Source organism: Amblyomma mixtum, chromosome 5, assembly GCF_055824585.1.
Source record: "Amblyomma mixtum isolate Tamu chromosome 5, ASM5582458v1, whole genome shotgun sequence".
NCBI lineage: Eukaryota > Metazoa > Arthropoda > Arachnida > Ixodida > Ixodidae > Amblyomma > Amblyomma mixtum.
Genome location: NC_143016.1, coordinates 6,548,021 through 6,567,476, shown reverse-complemented (window position 1 = coordinate 6,567,476; position 19,456 = coordinate 6,548,021). Strand labels below are relative to the sequence as shown.

Sequence of the window (19,456 nt, the reverse complement as noted above, 5' to 3'; positions counted from 1 at the left end):
CCGTTTGCTCCTTGGAAAAGGTCTTTTTATTCAGTGCAAACATTAATGTTATGCGCGGGAACCAGTGAGAGTGTGTTCATACCTGTATCACTGCCATTAGGAGAATCTTTGGCCACTTCACTCAAAGCTATACGACAATTTTTTATGCCAATAGCTGGCTTGCACAGATGATGTAGCAGCCACCATGTTGGACACCAGGAGTGTGAAAACCTGCACTTTTGCCTTGTCTGTTTATTACCATCTGATCAATGGAAGGCGATTTTGCTCTGTACTATACCTGTCGACACTTTCACTACATACGTAATGTATACATGTGGCCAGTGCTGCCAACTCTAGGGATTTTCCCTAGATATAGGGAATTTGAACATCGTTTAGGGAAAAAGATTTTTTGTGTAATCTAGGGAAATTTCATTTGCTCGGAGAATTATTTTTTTTTCTCCCTCAAATTGTGAAGACAGTACAACTTTTTCGTTGCTTTTTCTCTACAACTGACGGTGGCCCACACAACACCGCCGCGCGCTCGAGTAAAGCCTGTTTCACATGCATGTGAAAACGCTTTGTTGCTGCAGCGCAAAAGCTGTTTAGAGCCATCGCGGCGGCTCCAGCAGTCTGAGCAGTGATGTTCCAACAAGTTAGAAATTTTTCGCAGCGCTGCACTGATCGATTTTCAGTCGCTTGCATGCATGTGAACCAGCCTTTACACAGACGTAGTCGGACGTGTATGGTCCCTGACGTGGCCAGTGGCACCCGCTGATGTGATCTGGCAGGCCACAGTCTTCCCTCAACACGCGCACCGTTTCCTCATGCTGTATTTGGAGCTCGCGGCACAACGTGAAATTCATATTTAGTAAGCATATCTGCATGTTTGTTTGGATAACTAGGAAAGAACAAGGGCGCCATTTTTTTTATAAAGGAGTGCCATGTTGGAAATATGAGCTAGTCTAACTAAGGGAACAATTCCCAGTTCAATTCCCAGAGTGGTTATGGTGCTTGGCTGCTGACCGGAAAGACGAGGCTTCGATCCTGGCCTCGGCGGTCGAATTTCGATGGAGGCGAAATTCTAGAGGCCCGTGTACTGTGCAATGTGAGTGCACGTTAAAGAACCCCAGGTGGTCGAAATTTCCGGAGCCCTTCACTATTTCATCCCTCATAGCCTGGGTCACTTTGGGACGTTAGACCCTCCGAAATCATAAACCATAATTTCCAGTTCCACCACGATGAACAAAGTGAGTTGCGGTCACAAGAGGCATACAAAAGCCAATCACTGCTTCATTGTTTTAACTCACTCAAACTTTTACGTCAGCCACCCTCTAGAGCAATCGCAGCAAATGAACAAGCAGCTTTTATATCGCAGTTTCCGTACACTCCTCAAGTGACCTCCAGGCATTTTGTACATGGTATCCTTCGGCTGAAGTCTAAACCAACACATGAGGGAAAACAATTCAGTTAATTCCACATGCCGATAAATGTTTACTAATACCTTGCGTACAGTGAAAAAAAAAAGACATACGATATAGAGCCTTTAATCTGTTATTTCCAAAGAGCGCTATGGTTTATCTTGTAACTTCATTTAGAAGTTCTTCATTTTACATCTTTCATTTCAAATTTACAGCTCATTTTCTTACCAATGTCTGGTAATAAGGTAGCTGCATGATAAAACTTGCTACTGAACTACGCATAAATATACAATTTTACAATATACAACAACTGAACACTATTTTTTGTATCTAGGGAAATGTAGGGAATTTTTGGTCGCAAATTGGGGGAGAAGCGGCTTTGGAGGTTGGCAGCACTGCATGTGGCCCTCGTCCTTCATGTCTGAATTCACAGCCAAGCATGTTGAGGGAAAAATGAAATTAAATGACTCAGCACCAAACGATGGGTCAAAGGGATGTCCCATCTAAGCCGTGGTGGTGATCATCCAAGTAAAAAGTAACTGCTCTGAGCACAGCACATTACCAACTGCAGTGAACCCCCTTCAAGACAAACTTCACTGAGTCAAAGCCTCCAAGTTGAAGAGCTCATGTACCTTCAATTTAGTTCACCCACAGATGCAACATAAATACAGTAAACATGCACTCCTGCAATGCCCGATACGGCTAGCGGCCCATAATGTGGATAACAGGTTTTGCAAGGAAAACTCAACACAAGGCTTGAGGTAAAGCCAAGCATACCTCAAAAGATTTTCACATTGAAGCGTTCTAGCCTGGCAAGGATAACAGTGAAGTGTGGCTGGTCTTGCGTGTCACATAGAGTTAGGCCTACTCTGCTTCTTGACCAGCATTAGGCTTTTTTAGGAGCATCACAGTTGCAAGTACAGAAGGTGTGTGCGGCAAAAGAGCAGCAGTCATAGAAAAGGCTTATACAAATGAGACCGAATGCAAGATTTTTTAAAATATTTTTGAGAGATGATTAAATGTCTTCTTGCAACCTCATTTATGCTCATATGAATCAAGAAATTGAACTGAATTCCAGATAACCCGAGCAAGATTTACAAGATTTCCGCCGTTCCTCACTGCTTCTCCAATATTATTTTGGTTATTTAGACAGCGCAGAAGAGAGATTTCATCATTAACACAAGCAGAATGAAGAGTGCGAGCCCAACAAGCATGGTCCAGGCCAAAGCCCTAATGTGTGTTGCTTCATCATGCTGTTGTTTTTATCTCAAGCGATTTTTTAAGCTTACACTTTCTCTCATAAAACTAGCATCATTCGCAGCGTGCGAACTTGTTTCACAAATTGTCATGGATATGCGACTGCTACGCTTTTTCCTCACTTAGCAAATCAAGACATTTGATTATTACTCCTCTTGATTTTTATTATTTGGTTATGACTCCCCTTAAAGGGCGTCTACTTATTTAGTAGAAGCGTTCCGAAAGTTTTAAGCCTATGATTCAGGTGAATGGTGATGTTGCAGTGCACAAAAAAAAAAGAAAGAACAATGTTTTGCAAGAGGGAAAGCATAACAACTGTCACTTTCTTGGACACCTGAACTGTGCTATGAGTGAGGAGGTGGAAGGAAGGAGTGGAAGGCAGAGAGAGATAGGCATCATAGTAGAGGGCTGTGAATTACGACTACCTGCAAGACTACCTAGAGTTCCGACACTGTACAGTGCATGGGTGCTTTGCCCTGCAACATGCATGTTACACTGACCTCTTGCCTAATAAACATGGTTTGTGCATCTCTTTTCTCATTGTACTTCATGCTGCTAGATGGCAGCTGAAGTGAAGAACACTATCAAGAAGTATGCTAAGGGTGGAACAGCAAGTGTTCGAGGGTGCGGGACGGATGTTTGATTTAGGTTTATAGGGGTCTAATGTCCCTAAGCGACTCGGGCTATGATGGATGACGTAAGGAAGGCCTCTGGACAATTTTGAGCATGTGGAGCTCTTTAATGTGCACTGACATCACACAATACATAGTCCTCCAGCATTTCGCCTCCATCGAAATTAGACCACTGTGGCTGGGATCGATCTCGCGTCTTCCGGGTCAGCAGCCGAGCATCATATCCACTAAGCCACTGCGGCGGCTGTTCGGGACGGACGTGTACGGATAATAATGCATCATCATATATGATCATATGGTGAGCCACTGTGTCAAGGAATGACAAGGGTGTTTGCAAGGTTACCCTCGGGCAGTTATACTGCTGAAATCAGCAGTAAGGAAATTTGCTGTGCAGTGAAAGATGCAGATTAAATGACCTACAATGGTTCTTCACGTTGCCACAGGATTGAGCAATAATACTGGTCCGTGGTAACGATATCGCAAAAACCTGCTTATGTCCAAGGTTTGTTGGTACTGGGTGCCAAATTGTTGACAAATGAAATGATGAAAAATTGAGTGGCAATAAAATACAGCTACCATAACTGTTCATAAAAACAGCTTTCATGAATGGTCAGGTACTAGGAATGATTCCTCGACCTCACATTGAAACCTTGAAGGCTAATGAAAAAGTATAACCTGAAAACAATTTTTCTCTCTGCAGAATTAAAGACCGATTCGGCAGAAAAGATGACATTTTTTAGGGAATGAGTGGGGTATGACTATACATACACCCCATACTATGATAACAGATGCCAAGCTGGTTCAAAGGCAACATGCAATCAAAGAAAAGCACCAAGAAAAGGTGAACACCAATATTTTTCTGCTTTATGGAGGCTCCCCAGCCCACACATTCAACACTGCATAAGATGTTGTACAGGAGCGCAGGCTTGAAGTTGGCAGCCACCTTGTCCCCAGTGGTGCCATTCCCATTCAAGATTTCAAGAAGCACTTTTGAAAATAGTTTTCTTGATGATGATGGGCTAAAACAACCAGCCGAACACAGTTAGACACATGGCAAAGGTTTTTTTTTTTTCTTTAGCATTCGCGCTAGGAAAGTGATGTGCGAAGTACACTAATGTTCAAATAAGTAGGACAGAAAAATAAAATGTGTTTGCAGTCCTAAGTTCTTGGCTTTTTGTATTAGGTTTGGAATTTTTTGAGTGTCCCTCATGTACCTATTGTATATTGGCATTTATACACCTTTAATATTGCATTTGTTATGGCACTTTAAATAAAATACCACCACAGCCTGGCTACCGCATATGCGAAGGACAGCATATTTACAGTCATCCAGTCAATTGTAACACATCAGCATCAGGCATCAGGCCAGACAAGGAAGGTGGGTAAGGGGATTCACGTCCACAAGCACAGCAATGAAAACGACGACAAAAATTGGAGAGGACACTTAAGCTCCGCCTTAAAGGTGTGATGCGATAGCATAATGGGTCAATTCCCATAAATACACAAGGTCATTCTCTACTTAATATTCATAGATCCCTGGGAGTCCTCACACCCCTCCTGGCGCAGTGGTGCAGCGATGCGCCACTGCCCTGCAATGGCAGGCATTCCCAGCAGTGGGCATTTTGTGGCCCAGGTTGTTGTTCTTCGGCCAATCATTAATATAACTGCCACCTTCCACAGTGGGCAGGTTGTGATGACGCTGCAAGGTCATGTGACCTAGGTGACCCACCTGGCTCCTAGGTTGCTTTCCACCACCTGCCCGAGTCATGCTCGTGATTTTTCGCTCACAGTGCCAACAATGCCGACACCGGATTTTCTGGGCAATGGGGCCTTTAGCGCTATAGCGTGAAAATGGAAGCAGCATGATAAAAGTAAGACTGTCAAAACACTACATGTGCTGCTTCTACACGTTTTAGCACACAAACAATACGAAGAGTAGGAGGAAAGCCTCAAGCACATATGAATAGTAGCTTCGACAGAATGTACTGAGCACCTTTAATGTAAAAATGCAGTACATCTGAAATGAATACAAAATGAACAGCACATCACAATCTGTGAACATAAAACAAAGCACACTGCTGCACTTTAAGCGTGCAGTGAGAATCGGACACAGGGTTTTTACAACTCATCATTGCTTAACAATGAAGTGTTGAAATTTTTACTCAGCCTTCGAGTTACACTGTCAATGGCATGCTTTACCAATAGCGTTTGTCTCACAAAGCCATTATTAACGACAACACTGCAGAATAACAGTCTAACGATGCACTCATTGCTATTTCTAATAAATTTAAGGTGTTGCAATTTTCATTCAGCGTTTGAGCTGCACTGTCACTGGCATGTTCCACAAACAGCGTTAGTCACACAAAGACATTAACAATAACATTGTAATGAAAACAAAATGATGCGCTCATTGCCATCAGCTGTAATGCAAGACCATGAATAGGCAACTGCCTAGATATGATGCCCTTCAACTTTGCATTGGTCATTCTGTATGTGCATAGCACCACGAGCATGCACAATCCTGTCGGAGATGTGACAGGGTATGACAGCCCATTAGGTTACGTGGCATGTGAACAAGACAGCAAGCCCTCCGAGATTAGGGCAGGCAGTAAGCATGGGTTCCATTAAAAAGTCGCCTAGAATTGAGGCTGAACAGAATGCTGTTGAGCTGAAGGAGTAATTGGGATAGGCAACAATGAGTAATAGGCCTATCAGCTGTCGCAGGCTATCAAATGCACTGGAAGGCGACAGTGTAGCAGGGTGCACTCACACCTGAGAGGTCTGTTGCTGGCTGTACTCCTCAAGACATACTAGTGTGAAAATGATTGTTTTGTTGTCTATGTTTCAGCACTACTTATGTTTACCAGAACTGATCACAATCTGCCATATAATTTTAAGCTATATCTACAAGGAAATGAAAAATAAAATTTTATTCAGTCAACTCCACTGGTGTGCTTTCGATAGCGTTCAGCAAACGGCTGCAATGCTAGTACTAGTGTTAGTAAATCATGTTAGATGAGACACACTGACACACGAGACAAACATGCAAACATGCAGTGCAGCGATCTTGCATCCAGCATGTCAAATGCTGTTTACTAAACATGCAGTCACTCCTGTCCAGAGTTGTACGTAACTGATTACTTGTTATTACATTTTTATGTAATTTTGTAAACAATTGATTCATTTGAAATTTTCAAACGATAATGTTTGGCATAATTGCTGTTTTTTGTAATCGATTACCGGTAATCGATTACTTCTTTGCAAAAAAAGGTTACCGAGGCAAAGCATCCTTGACCATGTGATTGCGTCAAATAGTTCAGCCGAACGCGAAGGTGCGAACTTTCCGCAGTTTTCGTTACTGGTGTAGCTGGCACCATCTATGGATGCTTCTTACAATACGTCACGGCTAGCTAATTCACTGTAATGAAAAAAAAAAAAAAAACTGCTTTCTCCTTGAGCTATCCTGGACAGTAAATCAGTTGCTTTGAAGCCAAGAGAACAAGGGAATAGGAGGAGGCATTGGCGTCCAGGGTCAGAACATCTAATTGTAATGGTCAGATCTGTCTTTCATTCATCCATATTTTTGTAAAACACATGTCCGCAATGCTTCTCCAACTCACCAAAAAGTCACCCTTATGAGTCCACATGCTTTTTTTGGTTCCAATTGACCACAAGCTTCAGCAAATCAGGTATGCAGAGTAGAACGTGTTGTATCATGACAGGTTGTTCACTTCAAATACTTTGGCAAATTTGTGCCAAACCACACACCAATTTCAGCATACACTAGTTGGAAAAAATTCCTTGTGCAGCACAAAAAGTCACAAAGTAATGATGCGCACACCATCCCAACAAAATATTAAAGCCCTGCAGCCTTTGCCCTTTGTGCAAAGGCTAGCAGAAACCAATGTTATGCATTTGAAATGGCTCATTACACCACTGGCACAGTAAGTAGACACCTACACCGACCACAGATATGAAACTTAGTGCTCTTAATGAAAGACTATCAACAAGAAAGAGCCAATTAAGCTGGCCACTTGGCCAATCTGACTGAAATTTGCCATGCCAGTTTTCACAAAATGTGTAAAGTGATATCAGTAGCCCATTAGTTCAGCCAGCCAGCCAGTTTTTTTTTTTTTTTTCACAATCCATGCCTCTATGCAAGAAGCACAAGTCATCCAGTGCTTGTCTCTACGACACTTCTCACAATGACAGCCACCATTCTCAGACTGGAACCCACCATGTAACAGCTTAAGCAATGAAAGAACATAAATGCATCAAATAAGCCTCCAACTCACCAGGAATCGAGGCGATTGGCAGGAAATGACAAAGAGTATGCAGCGCTGCATATTAGCTAAAATCCTCGCATTCAAGGCACAAGGAGCTCTATCAAAATGCACATCTGTGACACCAGCACCACTGAAGCGCCAGACACAGAGTGGCCAGATTCATTCATTCCTCCTATTCATATGACATCAGTGTGACATCTTTGAAAGCGGAATCCAGTTTAGTGCCCATTTTACTCCGTCATGGTATTTCTAGCCTCTGTCTATTCAATAAATTTTTCCATAGTTCACTGTGCTGCGCACCCTGCCTTTCCCCACCAGCCGGCATATCTCGCCACTTTTGCCAACATTTTCAAGTGTTTTGCCCACGTGGCCATACTGTTAACTGAGCTCGTTCTTTGTTAAACTGCGTTTCTGTAGACTGGAACGACCCCTTCAACGATATCGCTACCATCAAGTGCCCATCCACTTTCACCGGAGCTATTACTGACCACTTCTTAACACTTGTTCAACTTGACTTTTTGCACCCACCCCTTATGTAATGCCCCCAGTGGGTCTTTAAGGTATCAAAATGAAATAACATTTCAAACACCGGGTCTTCTAATGTGTTACCAGCCTTTTCTGTTTCTGCACAGTTCCAGAGAAAGCATTACCTTCACAGAACAGCACTTCTGGTGTAATAAACTGCATGCATCCGTCCACAGTAGTACTGAACCAGTACTGCCGTCCCACAAGGTAAGCCTGGTGAAGCTGTTTGCACCTGTAAACTGGTCCTGAAAATGCAACTTTGTGAACACAAAGCCCTAGGGCAGAGTCGGCTAAGCAGCTGCATTAAAGCACAGACAAGCAGAGTAGACCAGCAGCAAGTGACCAGAGTACAACGTGCGATTCAAGAGAAACACATAACTTAAGCTCTATTTCATAGTAACATAGTGACTAATCCACAATGAGTGGAATGGTTCAATGTATTGTTTCAATGTCCTTTGCAGTTTCATCAAGCAGCGTTGCAATGGTGTTTACGCATGCGGTCCGTTTCGTACATGCTGAGCACACTGTTGCCCTGGGCGGCACATCACCACTGTCCACTTCGAAGACAAGGTCCAAGGGGATATCCATGTTTGAGTGCTGAGACCAGTAGTGTTTGTCCAAAAGCTTAAGTGTCGAAAACTGCTGCTCACACTGGTTGCAGTAAACTGCTGACACAAGCTGCTGCTTCTGATGAGGTGGCAGGGAACTGATGGTATTTAGCTGCTTCCTACCAGACAGAGAGTTTGCCTTGCACAGTTTTTTTGCAGGTGGCTCATTTTGCCTTTTTGTGGGTGGCTCGCACTGCTTCTTCGCTGGCGACCCATGCTGCTTCTTCGCTGGCGAGACACGCTGCATTTTCTCTGGCGTTTTATTCTGTTCATTGCCTTGTGGTTCATCAAAATAGATTTCAGAGGGGTCGGCAGCAAGGATCTTGACATGCCTTCTTGGTTTGAATGGCATCTTAGGACGACTATCTTCCACTTCGTTCGCACGTTGCGCTTTTTGCTTTAATTTCTTGCAGAAATCCTCCTCATCAGTAGCGCTGTGAGTCACTTCATGGTACAGCCTTGCTGTGGATGTCGCAAACACAGAACCACACTGGGAACAAGGATACTGTCGACGCGGGGCCACTTGAGGAAGCGGTGCCACTTCACTCCTGTCGGGCACATACTGCTTGGAGGCACCAATTTTGGTAATATGCAATGTCAGGTCACTGAAACTCTCGAATTCATGGAGGCAGTGGCCACAAATGAGCTTCTTCAAGGCAAAGGCTCTGTGAGTGTGAGCATCGGTGAGGAACTCGATCATGAGAGAAACTGGTTGTTGGCAAACCAAACATTTTTCTGAGCCTGCAATGTAAAACAAGTGAACCAATATCACGAAAAAGAAAATGCACCCCCAAGTTATACAACTTGATTCTCTAGAGCCACTGAACTTGAGCCGAGTTTAACAGCAAGTGATGCTTAAAGGCCTAGGGGGCCAAATTACAAACCTGATCTTTATTCTCACTTCGTTAGTGTAGAGAATGAAAAAATGAATAATTGTGACGTTTAACGTCCCGAAACGACACATGGGCAATGAGGGGCGCCGTAGCGGAGCTCTACAGAACTATTTTGGACCACCTGTGGTTCTTGCACGCGCATTGACATCGTACGGTACACGGGTGCCTTTCGCCTTCATCGAAACGCCGCAAATCACGGTATGCACTACTCTTGGAGAAGCACGACGAACTAGAACGTAGCACTGAGATCGCATGAGAATCTGAATGCTATGCCCTAACAGCGGAACCGTTTGCTTGCAAAGAACACAACACAAATAGCTGATATTCATAGAAGAGTGGGAAACTTGTATTTTTTTTTTTTATGCAACTGCACGATGAAACAAAATTCAGACGGTGCTTAATTTATGCCCTTACTCCCTGCCGCGCACAGCGATACGCGTGCGTCACGCAAAATCACGTGCGGAAGAAACAGCTGTAATTTTATGTTGATCGCCCACTGACGCAGTGATATGCGAGGTTTAACTGTCGAAAAAAGCCCCGTATCAAAAAGTATAGGGCTCCGCACCAATTTTTCACCATCTGGTTTTTTTTTTTAACGTGCGCTGACATCCCTCAGCACACAAGCGTATTCGCCCCCATCGAAATACAAGTTTGCAAACGAAACGATGTGTAGAAAGTAATTTCGTCGGCCATAAAGAAGCTCCAGTGATAAGCCAGTCCTGCTACAATGGTGCTACAGACACCTAGCTAATGTAACAGTACGAAATCGGCGAACTGCCGCGCTCCAACGCGCAAAGTGCAAGCGCGGGTGTAGCAGCGCGGCCACGTTCAGGCATACAAAGCTCGGGGTTGTTGTATGCACGAACGGGCTGAAAACGCTCTCTGGCATACATACTATGAATACGCGGCCGGACGCCCCGGCCGCTAGTGCAGTGTGCCGCGCGCGCGCGATTAGTCCGAGACAGGACGCTACGTGCGCGCTGCTATGTACAGAGGGCAAAACGCATGTCTAGAACACGCTCTGAGCGTGTTTCGGGCGTAACACGCGATAACTAGCCATAAGATTTGGTTAAAAATGGTCTGGATGTAAACATGTGCTATTAAACTCATAGAATTTCATCGTCATTTTTGGCTTTCTTGGTCGCAGCGGCTTTGGGAGCTCCGAAACACAGTTTGGTTGTCCTAGGCATGCGTTTTGCCCTCTGTACATAGAGTTTACTTCTTTTGTAAGTGATTGTGCGCAGTGGCCACTCGCGCGCACTTATTTTCGGACAATGCTTGGGCATTAGCGCGCGAGCGGCGCGAACTTGATTACTTTTGTATTTTGTAAATAGTGTACAAAGCTCTCCCCTGTCCTTTCTTGCTGTCGCTCCCCTCTATACTTCTCCTCACTATCCTGTCCCTTTCCCTTTCATTTCCGCCGGCTGCAGCTCGGGTGCTTAAGATATTAAATAGCAATTGCCACGGCCGGCAACACTCTTTTGCTTCACTTTTTTTATTTTTAAATAAACCACTACCACCACCACATACTATGATGTCAGACCTTGCAAAGCGCGCACTGCACTAAAGTACAGCCTTCTAGATATAGGAAGAAAAACTTTTAAATGTCCAACAGAAAGATCACAGTATCTAAAGTGGCTCATGCGAACAACTTGCAGCTAGGTTTGCCTTGGCGCATTACGAGTCACTCCTGACTACGACCATAACACACTGCACTGACACGAGAAGACATGTTTCGTGTTTGACGCAAATTACATGAAGGTGACTTACTTTTCTTTTCTGCTGTCTTCGGCTCTTTCGCTAAATGTCGGAAGAATCAGGAGAAGAAAAGGTGCAGCATTAAGACCACTCCACTTGCAACAACTGCAGCGAACAACTTGCAGCTAGGCTTGCCTTGGCGCATTACGAGTCACTCCTGACTACGACCATAACACACTGCACTAACACGAGACGACATGTTTCGTGTTTGACGCGAATTACAGGAAGGTGACTTACTTTTCTTTTCTGCTGTCTTCGGCTCTTTCGCTAAATGTAGGAAGAATCAGAAGAAAAGGAGCAGCATTAAGACCACTCCACTTTGGATAGCAGACACCTTGCAAATGAAATCCACGCACATACCTAGCTTCTTCTTTCGGTTCGGTGGCGGCGTTTCGGGCTTCAAGTGCAGCTCCGGCACAGCATTTTTTTTAAGAATACGGTTACCGCGTCTCACCCTTACGTGGCCTCCGGAGAAGTGGCGGGAGCATATTAGTGTGGCGTCGTCCAATTTCATGCCTTTCACATTGATCGCCTTCTCCCAAACTCTTCTGAAGCTACGTGTTTTTGGGAATTTGAAGAAAGAAACTGATGTGTCATCTTTACTTGAATTAGCGCTGCAACCCTTGACACAGCATTTCTTTTCCATGCTCAAACGCATACCCGAGCAGTCAAACTAAAATGGATGCCGATGTTCAGAGCATTTCCTCCAGAGGGCCGAAGAATCGTCGTTGCCCACGTGGTAAAGTTAAGCCAATGGTAATAGAGATTCCTCGTCGTCGCCATGGTCACAAAACACGCTCGCGTATGCTCGCACACTGGGTTGGCAGCCATTCTTATTTTTGAAAAGTGCCGTGGTAGGTTAGAAAAAAGCTCCAGCGCTTTTTCTTGTACTAATACATAGGGACTTTCGAATGCCCGCGGTGCAGCATGGAACGAGAAGAAAATTAGATGACGGAGAGTCTTCTTTTACTACTCGTGACAGCGGCCATGCATGCAGCCGCCATATTTGCAGTACGTTCTCTATGCAGGCAGATCGCCGCATCTGTTAAGAACTCAGCTGAGTAGGAGGTGGGCGTTAGCGGCCGAGCAAATGTTCCGTTCGAGGCAGTCGCGGTGACTGAGTTCTGTTAGCAAGTTCGATTACTGCCCTGGAGGCCGCATATCGGTGAAGGCGAAATGCAAAAACGTCTGTGTGCAGATATTCCGGTGCATAGTATAAAAGCTCAAGCAGAATTTCTAACTGCAACCCTCCACTATGTTGCGCAAATTCTTCCCTGTAGCTACATCCTTGCACTGCCCTACGTCAAATAACGCCGGATGTCACCATTCATGCAGTAGATCCGAGTCAGTAGATCGAGTAACGTGCTGTCGAGCCTAACTTTAGTGCAGTCGTGGTGCGCTATGTCGTAAAACCTACATGTTACCTTCCCTGCACAGCAGGAACTGCCGCACAATGGCGGCGGAATCTGACCACGGGACAATTCTGTGCAGTGCGAAATCTACTTGGCCCACTCCGCACGTGACCCCCGCACGCATCTGCCTGCGCCCCGAGTCTGGTGTTATGAACAAACGCCAAATGAACGTTTCGACGTATAGTGGGACCGTGCGGTGGTCCAGGGACCCAAGGGGGGTCTAACCAACACCACCTAGAAGTCTTCTAGGTGGTGTTAGTCTAACACACTTTCTCTCCCTCTCTCGGGGGTTAAGCGAATCAAGTACGACGCTCGCAACGTACTGCGCGCACACACCAGCTCTGACAAGGCAATGCTTGCACTGCTCTTAACTATTAGCCCAAAATAAGACTACCCTACCATGATACAGGAATTTCCGCCGCATTAAGAGGCCGACTTAGTGGTTCTGGAACTTGCCTACTGTGTAGTGCTGCCCTGTGCTTTGGGCAGGGAAAGGAAACACTGCACTTTGAAACCCCAGACCGAGACATCAGACTGCAGAGAATGGGAAATTGAGTATATTTATGCAGATTTTGTACTGTTTGGGCAGCGCGGGGTGATTACATCTGGCTAGCGACGCTGCAACTTCAGTAACATATACTGTCCTAAATGAGAGGCATTGGTTTTACAAGAGGACTGATACGAACACAATGAAAAAAATACAGTAGCTAGGTGTTCAACATGGCTCAATTTTATTTGACACCTCAATAACATGCTTTCTGAGCTTGCGACATTGTGGTTGGCATTGCAACACACTTTCCCTGCTTAGAAACATGTACCAAAAAGTGCTCATCAACAATTTCAGGGTACACAATAACTCTTATCAACAATGCACACGTGAGCTTTGCAAGAAAGAAAATGAGTGCTGCAAAAATAAACAAATGCTAACATCAACAAGCACATTTCAATCTCAGATGATGTTGATTTCCTGTGGCAGCTGTTAACTTTAAAAATCTGTACAGTATATGACAGCAGTTATTCAGCATAATCTTATTTAAGTCATTATGGTTGATTGCAATACCACAAAAAATATGGGATTTAAGTCATTATGGTGGGTTGCAATACAGCAAAAAATATGGGATGGTATGAGGTACCTGTATTCAAATTATGGCTGCAGCACTTCATCTCTTCTAATATGAAAAGTGCAAAAACATGCAATATGAAAGCTCGCTGCATCATCACCCATATTTACATCAGTCACACGAAGGTCGCCACACAACACAACCTATCAAACACACGCTGGATGAAAAGCTATGAAAAACAGGCACTGTCATTATGTTGCTAGTGTGGATGTGTGAAAAAAAAGAAAGATAATTAAATAGCTGGTAGTAGCACAATAATCTGTGCCTAGCAATTAAAACGTGTTCATGGCAAAAAAAGATGTGAACGAATGACTATAAAAGATGTCCATCAACAGAAAAAAAAAGCACACATATAGTATATATATTTATAACAAGAAAAAAATAAAAAGCCTCGTCTTTGGGCAAAATGAGACGAGTATACCATGAACTTGGCACCCAGTGTGCATGCTGCAGATATGCTGTTTTAGTATATATTAATAACAGAAATTGTACTTCACAAGATTATACAAACAAGTGCAAAAACGGCACCAGTGTGTCACTCAGTGTGACATGCCTAAGGCGTGACACCCATCAGCGTAAAATCCCCCCCTCCCGTTCCTGCTTGCAGGAAATTCATATGTCACACTCTCCATTACAGAGCACCAGTGGCAAACCTGCCACCATCTTCCGACTAATGCAAATTGCAGGTACTCCCCTCGAGTGAGGGAAGTCTCATTCTCGCTTTCTCGGAAGTGGCAAGTCAAGGAAATGCCATGGGCAAACAACGGTACGGCCTTGCCAATGACACTGGCAGTTTGAGCGAGGCAAACTTTGGGCTCACTGCAAGAGTGCAGTGTATGAAGCAAGAGGTAGTGAACTGAAATGTAAAGGCCATGACATGCACACACTCAGAGCAAGGTTGTTGAGAGCTTGTTTCACTTGACATCAGCTGTACAGCACGAAAAATAAATGTCCATTCCAGTGTATTGAGAATGTATCACTGTAAAAGAGCACAGTGTATTTTGCAATTCAATGGAACCTTTTGGTCAAATACCATTCAGAAAGTGCATATGAGATAAAATTTTTTTAAAAAAGCTTCTTAATACAGTAATAAAATCAATACAGAAAATAAACCATTCACATGTGAGATCTTTTGTCCCTTTTAAGCAGCACACTGTGGGTTTCCATGACAGACATGAACGGCATTATGAGGATCACAAAGTAAAATTAAATATAGTGAGAAATTATATCCCTAACAACAAATCTCGCAATAATTATAATTGCAAAAACTGTTCTAGTACTTTCTTGCTTTCACCGTTTAGCTTTTCGTCTAAACTCATTTAAATGCAAAAAACTAAGAACAAAGCGCCATGCATTTAAAAAGGCGAATTTTACCATTCCAGATGAAATAAAGGGTAAGCAACGCCTTTGCCGAGTCCATTACTCCAGTGCAGCTGTACACAATTCTGAATATTGAAGGGGCTCTGAAACTCCATCCGAGGAGAGCTCATCAACTCTCTCAATCACTCCAATGTACTGTCGTGAACGTTGTCGTGAACACTTGGGCTAAATATTACACTTCTACACGCAGCAGAGAACCCAAAATCACGTGCAAAAGTTGGCAAACCCTTCCCGGCGACATTTTCAACCTCACACACTCCTCACACCTGTGTGTACAAATTGAGAGATGGCTATTGATTAGATTTTTTTCAGATGTCAAGCAGCTACCATGGCCACGTAGCTCCGGCAGGTCAGGAAACTCCGCACCTGGAGGTGGGGCCGATGGAGGAGCGCCAACCTTCCAGCGTGCAAAAAGTCACAAGAGGAGAGGGAAACGCGCGAAGACGCTGAAATTCAAATTTTCACTACAGATAACTCGGCTTCTACAAAGCGCATAAAAAAAAATTCTTGCTTATTAGTGCCCCTTTCAGAGAACCTTCAAAATTTCAGCCTACACATTACCTGTAACAACTTGTTTCAGAAAAATCCTACTGCATGCATTTGAAAACAGCCAGCAATAAAAAAAAATTACGAAAATCAGACTCTGCCCTTGGTGCCAGTTTCGGCGTTACTAGAGACGTGTCCAATATGGCACTGAGAAACATAACACACGAGGAAAAAGAGATAAAGAAAAAATTTCATGCTGCCCAAAGTTTGCCACGCACTTCAAATATGTACGCACACGAGACAATCAGCTACCACAGAGTCCTCATAGATTATGAGAGATGATTGTGAATGAACACAGCTTACATATGCAAAAACTCATGACACAAGTGATTCCCCAGAGATTCGCACAGGCAACATCAAATTAAAAATGGGAGATGGATTCCCCACAAATGGAGTCACTGAACAAAACACCGACAAAAACAGCAGCTCTGTTGGGTCACAGCCAAATGGAAGTGTCAGATTCAGCCCTTGGAGCCCTTGAACACCAAGAGGACTACCTTAGTTTCAGGTTATTGCACCATCTCAAAAGCATAACTTCTCAATTTCAGAGCAATGTTTGTTCCACTGCTCCTATGCAATGAGTCCCAAGTAGCATAGATGGTTAAATAATTTAAAAAAAATTCATTACATGGTGCAATCAACAACTTAACACCAATCTGCTAAGCGATATGTTCAGTTTAGTTGAGTTCTTGTAGAACACAAAAAGCGACAATAAGCGAAATGCTTTGTTCAGTGACCCCAACTGTAGAAATCTCCATTTTGCTGCAGTTCTCATAAAGGCCTTTAGAATCAGACGTTCAATCATGGCGACGTTCAAACTGCGAATGGTGCCAGTCGCTAGACTGCAGACTGTCCTACGGTTTCTTCATGCAATATCCCTAAATCTCTGGCCGGGCCTCATTACCATCACTGCTAGCCCCAGAGCAGTATTGCAGACCACAAAAGCGTGCAAGCATCACACACTGAATTTATTACCTCGAACACTAGCAAATGACAGCCCTCATTCAACCTTTGTGGTCAGAAACTGCTTTGCAGTTTTGGACATCGTTAATGAAACATTTGTGTTATGTCTTCATGTTCACTAGTCCTTTTGATGATAATTCGACTCATCATTTGCTACATGTCTTGTAGTGTAACACTACCTCCTTCTGCTACCTTGAAAAAGGTAGCAGAAGGTAGCAGAAAAAGCAGAAAAATGAAAAAGTGTACAGATGCCTACTGGACGAGCTCTCAAAAGATGGTGCTACAGGTCCAGCAAGAGAACAAACCAAAGGCTGAGAGTTTGGTGGTTACTGCCTAACATACGACCGCTACAAAGCAACCATCATACGATGCAGGGTGGGAATGAAGTCTTAGCCAGGAACAGTTGAGCCTGCCATTATATTTAAATGCTTTTAGTGCCCCTGAGGCTGTGTCTATAAGAGGACACACGCAGAATCATGAAAATGAGTACCATTAAAGTATTCCGAGGCAAACAGCGCAGCAATGAATGCTAAGGATGGGAAAAACTCTCCACAAGCACAGCGCTTGTTTATGCGTTTCACCTGTCCCTGAACTTCGTTACTTTGCTGTTCACCTCAGAATGCAAAACCAGCAAGCCCAAGCTGCCGTTTTAGCTAATTTTAACGCCTTTTTGTCTGCTGCATCAGTCCTGCTCTACACGGCAGATTAACCCTTTCAAATGGCACTCACAATTTCTGAGGGAAAAATGTTATAAAAGTGCAGTGCTTAAATCCCCGTTGAGCAATGTCTCCGTCATTACCAGCAGGGCAAATGAGGAGCAAACCAGAGAATGAAAGTACAGAGATAGCAAATGGAGCACAAGGAGAAGAGTGGAAGAGGAGGTAATAGCAAGAGTGGTGGAATCTGCCGTGCTCTGTCTGCAACTGATGCTGCAAAAAGAGCAGAGGTTGTGGTGGTGGCGGGGGCAAGTTGTAGATTCCTATTGATGTGTGTGCGGCCAAAGCTGAACCCAAGCATTGCCACTGTTCAGCACAGCGTGTCATCTGCGACTGCCTATCGTTTAGATACCTTGATAGCTGTGCTCAAATCTAGCATTACCAAGTATCGCAATGGTCCAGTTTTTTTTTCTTCTCTCAAACAGTCTATGGCAACTTGTTTTGCAATGCGAAACATCCGCTACTCATTTTCTACTAATAAGTACAAAATTGTGTACAAGGTGCCTTGGTGGTTACAGATTTGTGACAACGGTGAGTATAAATTAAACAGCTCTATTTACTGGATTCATTTTATTCTTATCACCCTTTGCACCATCTGGGTTGCAACAAGGGCATGACAATGACCTTCAGCTATTGACTAACCGCGAATGGAATAAATAAACGGTAGTCTCTCAGCTTCAGCAATACAATAAAGTTATACTGATGCAAAAGAAACTGTAAGAGTGACAAGGTTTGCTATGTCTCCAGTGGCTATGCCCCTGCGCTACATTTTGCTTCTCATAAACATAACGAAAAGTGGGGTACAAGGAAACACGCACTTGTATTCCTGGGTGAGGTGAAGTGCGCCGACACAGCAGACTGCACATTACAGTGTTCTAGCCATTTTTTTTTGAGCTTCCAAAAGATCTGCTTCAAGGTCATCAACAATTTGAGTCAACTCAGCACTGCTGCCTTGCAGACATCATCACTCCTACATTTGAAATGATCTTGATGACACACTGCACTGTGAAACCAAGGCCTTATGGGAAATGCAGCAAAGAGGAGTCATGTGAGGGAAATAAGAAAAGATGCGCAACGACATGAGCAAGATTGGCTGGATATGTGGTTTCACGTGGAGAGGACATGTGTGGTGCCATTGTTCTCAGCGAGTGCCGACTCGTTTATGGAGAGGTCGTGGTCCGACACATCTACGGACATCTCCAAGTCACAGGAGTCCGGGGCAAAGTCGTCGTGTGAGGCGTTGGCCGCTGCACTCACGCCGGAGATCGCGCCCTTCTTGCTAAGGTGGGTCTTGAGGTGCTTGGACAGGTGGTCGCTGCGCATAAAGCGCTTCAGGCACTCGGCGCACTGGAAGCGCTTCTCCCCTGCAAGGCAATTATGAACCGCCACCAAGACAATTACTTGCTGCTGTCCTCAAGGCAGTGGCTATTTTGTGAGCACATCAAACTTGCAGCACATATCTTTTGAGCATAGCAGAACTGATACAAGACAGGTACCCTTATAACTGTGAAACTAAACTGAACACTACCTGGATAGCATAAACAATGTTCTCAACGCTCACATGCTATGTTCCACACACACACTTATGCTGCACTCTAGATGGTGGCACATTTATTTCTTTAGGTCCGGTGACTTTCACCTCAACAGACTAGCAAACAAGTTACACTTCTCATAACTAGCTAAACCAGAGCTGGATTCAGCACTTCTGTGCTTCACAAATTTCCGTTTTGGTTTCACCTCTCATTCTTGGGCAATGAACTGCAGCTGCACAAGGAGAAATATACAGTTTTCAAGCTGTGTTTAGAATTTTATGTAAAAGTCATCAGGAGCCAAGTAAAACAAAAGGACATAAGGGTTTCTCCACACTTCACTGGCTACATCAAAAGTTAAGTTTGCTACTTTTGATGTAACAGCGTTGACATGCGGATGTCAAATTTCTTCGCAACTTCTGTTTTAGACAGG

The 19,456-nt window shown here is 44.0% G+C and overlaps 2 protein-coding genes across 4 annotated transcripts in view; both read right to left on the bottom strand.

The window, feature by feature from the left end:
• Positions 1 to 8,455: 8,455 nt before the first annotated feature.
• On the bottom strand, positions 8,456 to 12,072 carry LOC149341225 (uncharacterized). The gene is made up of 4 exons (XM_089543172.1): positions 11,717 to 12,072; positions 11,594 to 11,623; positions 11,369 to 11,398; positions 8,456 to 9,446 (listed from the first exon to the last, which is right to left on the bottom strand). The coding sequence occupies exons 1-4, from the start codon at positions 12,012 to 12,014 to the stop codon at positions 8,530 to 8,532; spliced, it is 1,275 nt and encodes a 424-aa protein (XP_089399298.1). The 5' UTR covers positions 12,015 to 12,072; the 3' UTR covers positions 8,456 to 8,529.
• A 1,404-nt stretch (positions 12,073 to 13,476) lies between these two features.
• LOC149341224 (uncharacterized) overlaps positions 13,477 to 19,456 on the bottom strand; it is a 43,029-nt gene continuing 37,049 nt past the window's right edge. For 2 of the 3 annotated variants that reach the window (XM_089543168.1, XM_089543169.1), the window contains one exon: positions 13,477 to 18,858. In XM_089543168.1, coding sequence (XP_089399294.1) covers positions 18,602 to 18,858 — 257 coding nt within the window. In that variant the 3' untranslated portion in view covers positions 13,477 to 18,601. The remainder of the gene's footprint in view (positions 18,859 to 19,456) is intronic. The other variant, XM_089543170.1, reaches the window with a different exon arrangement.